The sequence below is a fragment of the Colias eurytheme genome, chromosome 12 (genome assembly GCF_061535395.1).
Source record: "Colias eurytheme isolate Ceu_HAF_F1 chromosome 12, ilColEury1 Martin Lab GWU primary, whole genome shotgun sequence".
Taxonomy (NCBI): Eukaryota; Metazoa; Arthropoda; class Insecta; order Lepidoptera; family Pieridae; genus Colias; species Colias eurytheme.
The window spans coordinates 1,542,391-1,550,513 of NC_142991.1; the positions used below are offsets into that span (position 1 = coordinate 1,542,391).

An 8,123-nucleotide genomic window follows, 5' to 3' on the forward strand; every position below is an offset into this window, starting at 1 on the left:
TTTCGACTTGTACGGAACCAAATATTTAACGACAATCATCGAGATAGTATGTACTACGTAGTACATATATACCTATCTCGATGACGACAATAGAATTTGTGTTTCATTCTGGGAACTTACTTCTTACTTCTTCCAAAGAATAAAATAAAGCTTTATTTATTCAGTTAATAGGTAGGTAAGTCGTCAAATTTTATTTAAAAGTTAATTTTTTTTCATATACAAGAGGATGATAAAAAAAAACAAGTATTTATCAAAAACATTTATGTATTACATTCAGTACATCAGTAACAATGAAAAATCAATCCTTTATTTCATATCTTATGGCACATTTTCCTATACCACTCCGGATCATTTTTGGCGGCGGTTTCTGGGCGGCCATCTTTGTAGCGATAGTGGAATTCGGACACACCACGGCCTGGAGTACCGTTGACAATAAACTTGCAGAACCTTTCTACCATTCGAGCCTCCCATTCTTCAGATACGTAGTGGACTGATTCGTATTCTACTAGTACCTGTTAATTATGGATGAAATATTATTAATTATTTGGGTATTTATTGCACACAGACTTTTTTGAGATCTTAAAATAGACGATAATTATTACCACATAAAGGAATTTCAAGACATATTCTTATAATTTATGCAATATATTCTGGTAAGTTCGCATTTTGGTAAATCATTTTTGAATATATTGAAATATTTTGAAATTGAATACTCAATGTTATGCTTATAGGAAAAATTATGGCAACCCTGCACGAGCAAACAATTTTTTTAAATACTTAATCTGTATTTTCACCAAAACATTATACTCAATATCTCCCATCTAACGCCTAGCGAAAGCGTAGTCCAGGGCTACATGAAAAAAAAAAGATTGAAGATTAACAATTTGTATTTTCACCTGAACGGTATACTCATTTTCTCCCGCCTTGCAAGTAAAAGCATAATCCTTCGGTGCGATGCCATTTTCCCCATGTTGGTACAGTTGTAAGTCTACCCATTCTATCGCGTGAACTTCACCGTTTGGTAAGGATACTACACCAGCTTCAAATCTGTAAATATTGTAAATAAACAATTAATTGGTCGTATTTTTAACGATACAATTAAAAGCCAATTTCATTATGTACATGTGTTTTTCTCGCAAAAGAATGGATTTTTTAACATAGAGGCTCGAGAAGTGATTTGGGATGGATACATTACATATATCTTACTTTACGTTCAAACAATTTTTCCAAAAAAGGAGTCTTTTTACAAAACCTAGTTACCGAAGATATTAAAACAATGCTTATTTTTGTTGTTATCATTATTAACCAAAAAAAAAAGTACCTGGACGCAGTGCAGGGTTGGCAGATCACGCCCACGCTGAGACTGACGCCATTTTGTAGAAAAATGTGGTGAAAAGCGTATCTGTGCATTAGCGACCAGTCGCGGGTGTGTCCTGTGAATTATATTATTATTATTAACTTGTTTAGAATTAAATAAGTATATTCTTTGTTTAAAAAAAACACAATCTTTAAAAACGTGTGTCGATGTGTTTCGAATTTTTCGAACACGGGTTGATTTTGATGGAATGGTTATTGGCAGATAGCTTCTTCCTCACGATCAAAATTACTTGTTTTAAAGAATATGATTTTTTATAAACGGCTACAAATTGAAATTCTATTTAAATTTACTTACCAAAGCTGTGATCCCGGAAGGATGGTAGAGTCAATTCAAAGTTTTCATTTTCGATGCTGAATTTGCACTTCAGAGTTCCAAACTGTTCGTAGTGTGATTGATGTGCCCTGGATTAGTAATTAATTAGATAATATAATATATTATTTACTATCTAGTCTCTACTATATTATGTATACCTCAAAACCCTATAAAATAAAAATAAAAAAACAGTTCGTAAACCTATTTGCATGTCAAAGTAATATTATAGAGGAAAAAGAAGTTGGCGCCAAAATGTTGTTCTCTTTGCTGTGAAAAATATGATCTGAATGACTACTGCATTGTATACAACAAAGTCTCTTTCCACCATCTGTATTTCTGTATGCTTAGATCAATATATTTTGACGGTTTTTTTATTATATGGAGAGGCATGTACAGTCACGAGCAATAATATATGCCTAGGGGGCGATGTGCAAAAATATCTGTCACTAGAACTAATTCAATAATATCTGTCTGCCCGTATACAGCAAAAATATCTGACATTCGTAGGCAGCATAATAAAGTGGCATCAAAATTATGTGACGAAAATGTTACAGCAAATAATTGTGACAACCTCTCACGGCATAAATATGTGACATCAACTAGGAAGCAATAATATCTGACACAATTTCATATTTCTATATTTTGCATAGATTCCACACTAAAAGCATAAATATGTGACATCAACTAGGAAGCAATAATATCTGACACAATTTCATATTTCTATATGTTGCATCGATTCCTCACAAAAAGCATAAATATGTGACATCAAATAAGAAGCAATAATATCTGACACAATTTCATATTTCTGTATTTTGCATCGATTCCTCACACAAAGCATAAATATGTGACACCAACTAGGTGGCAATAATATCTGACACAATTTTATATTTCTGTATTTTGCGTTGATTCCACACTAAAAGCATAAAATATATGTGACATCAACTAGGAAGCAATAATATCTGACACAATTTTATTTTCAATTTAATATTGAATTAATACAAAATAAATAAATTTTATTTTAACTACGTTGTTTTAAAACAATATTACCATATTAATTAATATGTGCCGTCGTTGTATACTACATATTGTATGTCTAGATATTATATCCTACTAGCTTAACACCCGCGGCTTCGCCCGCGTTTTCAAAGAAAAACCCGCATAGTTTCCGTTCCTGTGGGATTTTCAGGATAAAAGCTCTCATAAGCGTTAATCCAAGTTACCTTCTATGTGTGTGCTAAATTCCATTTTCTCTTTTTTATGTGAAAGAGTAACAAACATCCTTACTTGATACTCACGAACTTTCGCATTTATAATTAATATTAGAAGGATATCATATCATGACAAAATTAAAGTATTATATACTTATATGAATGCCCACTTGGGTAGATCTATTTTATTTGAAGGTTCAGTGTAACCTTCATGTATTATTTAGAAATTGTTTTGTCACATGTTTTGTTATATTTGACGTTAGCGGCGTTTGACACGATTGCTCCGTTATTCATTTTCATTTACTTATAATTAGCCTATAATATTGCTATTATTTTATTGAATATCGAAAATTATGGCAAGTTATCATATTATCGTAGTTTTATTAAAAAAAATATTTACAAAATATATTGTGTCTTTTGTTCATATTCTTACCCCAGCAAAATACATAACACTAATTCAATAAATAACGGTTTGCCTTTTTAAAATCCTATCCTATCTTATCCTACTAGTCCTACTATAATCCTACTTCCTATCCTACTAATCTAGTATTATTAATGCGAAAGTTTGTGAGGATGTGTATGTGTGTGTTTGTTACTCTTTCACGCAAATACTACTGAACCGATTACAATAAAATTTAGCAGACAAATAAAGGGTAACTTGGGTTAACACTTAGGATAGGTTTTATCCCAAAATTCCCACGGGATCGGGAACTATGCGGTATTTCTGTGAAAACGCAGGCGAAGCCGCGGGCGGAAAGCTAGTGTCACATATTTATGCTTTTTGTGAGGAATCAATTAGGTATATTTTACAATACAGAAATATAAAATCGTGTCAGATATTATTGCCTCCTAGGTGACGTCACATATTTATGCTTCGAGAGGTTGTCACAATTATTTGCTGTAACATTTTCGTCACATAATTTTGATGTCACTTTATTATGCTGCCTACTAATGTCAGATATTTTTGCTGTATACGGGCAGGCAGATATTATTGAACCCGTTCTTATGACAGATATTATTGCTAATCTGCAAATGGTAATATATTTATGCTTCTGACTGTACATATATAATGTGTTTTAGACCAAGCGGACGAAAGCGGAGCGAAATGTATACTACATTTCGCTCCGCTTTCGTCAGTATCATATTATGTGTGAATATTATCTTATAATAAACTGAAAACTGTATCTAAATAGGTAATACATATATTATTTCAACTCACGTTTTCAGGCCTTGGAAGTACTCCTTGCTCCACTTCTCTCTAGCTATCGATCTGATGACGGCTGGCGGATGCAAGTCGGTGTCATAGTCAAAGTAGTTGCTGGTGGCTGACCATTCGCCTGTGAATTCCACGTCTACTACCTTTTCTGGGTCATTTTGGTACCTAAAAATAGAGATATAAAGAAACAAACCATTTATACACACAAACAATAATAGATAGTATAAATTATAAAAAGTAACATAAAATTAATGTATCTATGATTGCGTAAGGATGCCAAAGAGAGGGGATATGAAATATTGCTGTGTAAAATGATTAAAGCCTACCTGTAGGTATATTATGTAAATAGTTTGCTTATAATTAAACGTGTCCAAGTAATGAAATGTTCCTCCTCATATGTTTATGAAGGTACATACATCTTTTGAATTTAATATATAAGTTTTATTATAGGTTCCATGAAATTATTTGTTTACATGAAATTATTTGTTCACATATGTTTTTCCGTATCATCAACGATCCATTGATGTCTGATTCTCATGAAAATAAAATTTCAAGGGGAGAAAGGTTATAAGCAAAATTAACATACCACATCTGCCCTTTGTAGGACAATGTCCATTTCTTCATCGGCTCTACTTGAGTTATTTTAATACCTTCAGCACCAAATTCACCAATTTCTGCCCCAAACAGGACCGTGTCGGGAATCTTCTTACTACAGAGCAGACCTTTTTCAGGCAACTGAAATATAATATTTATCGTATTATTTTTGTAAGTAGTACAAAAAAAGCATCATACTTACCTAAGTTAACTAAAGTATTTTTATTTTCTGATATTTTTTATCGTTTTCTATTTTTTATTCGTTCTGTATGTTTGTATGTGTGTGTGGAAATAAATATTTTCTGCCATTCTAATATTGTTTTCTTTTCCTTTTAATGACCGAATATATTCCTTCCAAATCCCAAGTACCTACTTGGAGTTATTTTTTTTAATGTATTGCTGAAACTTACCCCAATATAAAATAAGCCGTTACACATGCCCATAGGTCGGCGTTCGCACCCCATAACAACATAGATGCCTTTGTCTGAGTCATCTTTCCTTGATGAGATGAAGAATACTGCGTCGAATGCCTGCAAAAATAATGTGTAAATGAAGCCATCTTATATTGATTTTATAGTATTTCTATTGATAAATAACTAACCAAATAATTATTCTCTATTATATATTTTCTCTATTCGAAATAGCTAATTATTCTCAGTGGAGCTTGGATATAAAAAGTCGGCAAGAATTATTGTGAAATGCGACTTCATAAGAAACAAGCGACTTCACTGTAAGTAAGTAATGTAATTAAATAAAATTGGAGTGTCTGTTTTTAATATTGAAATTATGGATTTTTACTAAATGCTCATATTCAAGAAATGTCTCTATTTAATCTACCTAACTACACTTAACTAATCTACTTAGTTAATCTTGTTATTATTATAACAATAAACAGTAAATAATATGTCAATCGACCGCAAGAAGTTCAATGTGGTTTTAAGTAGATAGGTATGTACCTACATCTTGTGGTTACGACATATAAGATCACTGTTAATTATGTTACTCTAAAAGTCATTATGTTACCGGTACTCACTACTCAGGTACCGGCAATGCAGGTGTGCTTTGTCGGTTCTATGGTAGAGCTACGGGAGTGGCACAAGGCCCCAGATCGTAAGGGGCCCCAAAATGCAAAAACTAAAAGGTTACATCGACGTAGACACTTTATTAAACATGGCGCATTTTATTCATCCTGTTAGTTAATATCTATATCTATATATATTGCACGCCTCATAAGCGAAGCGTTGAGGTGGGTACTACTGTCACTTCGCGCAAAACATCTGATTTTTCAAACTTAAAATGTCTTTATGTATCATACATTGCACTTGTAAGATAATATATACACACACATATTAAGAAAAAACACTATTTTTAACGTTCATGATATTTTTGATGTCATTTTTGTTATTTAAACTAGTTAAAAAACAGTTTAAAAAAGTTCTGTCTTGGACGTCCGTGTGTCTGTATGTGCGGATCCTTTTTCTTGTTAACACGATAGCGACCGAAATACTTTACTAATCGAGTCTTTTTTTTTCTCTTACGCTTGAGTAAGCTCAGGAATAGAACCCTTTCATTTTTCAGGGTCTGATTCGATGTGGTTTAATTGTTATTAAATAAACAAAAATAATAATTAATAAATATTTATTAAAAAAAATTATGAGGCGTGCACTTTTGGATTTTCCAAATTATTTTCTATTATCTACTATTGGAAAAGTTATGAAATTGAAATCACTTAATACTAAGGAGGTTAGATATTATGATAAATATTATTTAACTTTCGCTTCTACCCTCAATGGATATCTACGGACGACAGTGCTTACCTACCTACTCGTCAATATAAATAAATAAATAAATCAATCAATTTAAATAAAATAATTACAATGTAAATATTATTTGTTTTGTCTTACCTTAGCGTGGTCACTTAGAGGTTGCGCTCGGTCCATTTCAGCCGGATTTGCTATAGCTTTGACGCCCTGCCCCGCTCGCCCGTCACGGCCTGCTGCCTTGTATTTATTGGCATACTGTAAAAGATTAAATGCTATAGGTATAATAATATATAATTGTGTGTGCTTTTCAGTTATTTACCTTTTTTCAATAGAGCGCATAATAAATTATACTTACCTGTATCTGTTATAACAAGGAAACAATTAACTAACATTATTATATCTTCACTTAAAAATCTATAAAAATTAATTGTCAATTAATTATGGAAGTAATTTATTCAAATTAAAGTAACTAAGTAATATTTAACAGTTATCACAAGATATTCAAAAATATAAATCTAATATAAATAATATTACTTAGTCTTAGCCAATAGCTATCTATTCAATTCGATTTAATTAAAATGAAATATTTTTATAAGGACCTAACCCTTAATGACATAGTAAATTATCTAATATTTACTTTGAATACTTCTTCACATAATCGGTTTAATGTTGGTTTAATGACTCAAAACGTAATCTTTTAATTCAAGTCATATTATCATCTACAATGTCACTAAGCCCACTTCATCACTATTTTCGTTAAAAGCCTTTATAAGACACTAGCTTTCCGCCCGCGGATTCGCCCGCGTTTTCAAAGAAAAACCCGTTCCCGTAGGATTTCCGGGATAAAACCTATCCTATGTCCTTTCTCGGGTATCAAAATATCTCTATACCAAATTACATGCAAATTGGTTCAGTAGTTAAGGCGTGATTGAGTAACAGACAGACAGACAGAGTTACTTTCGCATTTATAATATTAGTATATTAGTATATATGGATTTCTATAAATTTTTAAATTTTCCATGCCTTTGCCGGGCAATCATTTAACAATTTTTTCGTGAAATATCAGCAAACATCTTCACAATTTTTTGGCTATTATTATTTTATACTAGCGGTCCGCCCCGGCTTCGCCCGTGGTACATATTTACGTTTTCTCTCCATAAGAACCATCCTCGTACTTCAAGGAATATAATAAAAAAATAATTATCGAAATCGGTTCAGCCGTTCTCGAGTTATGCGCTTACCAACACACTTTGCGATTCATTTTTATATATAAGAAGATTATCATTTTTCAATTCAACAAAAAATACATCCCCAAAAAAATATAAGTACTCAGTGCCATACAGTTTAAAAATGACACCGCAATTTTTCACAAATTTAAAATCTCTCGAAAATAATAAAAAACAAACTTACTTTTCTAAAATAGTACAAACACGAAAACACAGCATATTTCAAATAGTACCACTTTCCCGGCACTGAATACACCCCAAATATGGGTTTAGAATCCTCTTTAAACAGAATATATATTACAATTATAATAAAAATAGCGATCGCTATCAAGAAAGCCATGTTGAAGACTAGACGACACTGCGGTTTCATTAATTAGAGATAGCGATACAGTATCGGCAGGGTCGGATTTAAGAAATAAGGCCCCA

The 8,123-nt window shown here is 32.0% G+C and overlaps 1 protein-coding gene across 1 annotated transcript; it reads right to left on the reverse strand.

The window, feature by feature from the left end:
* Window positions 1–268: 268 nt before the first annotated feature.
* Window positions 269–8,037, reverse strand: LOC149903801 (uncharacterized). Its single transcript, XM_090107810.1, has 9 exons — window positions 7,882–8,037; window positions 6,613–6,726; window positions 5,119–5,238; window positions 4,701–4,849; window positions 4,118–4,279; window positions 1,673–1,779; window positions 1,322–1,433; window positions 897–1,047; window positions 269–512 (listed from the first exon to the last, which is right to left on the reverse strand). The coding sequence occupies exons 1-9, from the start codon at window positions 8,035–8,037 to the stop codon at window positions 312–314; spliced, it is 1,272 nt and encodes a 423-aa protein (XP_089963936.1). The 3' UTR covers window positions 269–311.
* Window positions 8,038–8,123: the final 86 nt, after the last annotated feature.

Coding starts and splice junctions, on each gene's coding strand:
- LOC149903801 (XM_090107810.1), bottom strand. CDS start 8,037: ATGGCTTTCTTGATAGCGATCGCTATTTTTATTATAATTGTAATATAT. Junction 6,727..7,881: donor GTTTGTACTATTTTAGAAAA/GTAAGTTTGTTT, acceptor AATCTTTTACAG/TATGCCAATAAATACAAGGC. Junction 4,280..4,700: donor TCCTACAAAGGGCAGATGTG/GTATGTTAATTT, acceptor CTCTATTTTTAG/GTACCAAAATGACCCAGAAA.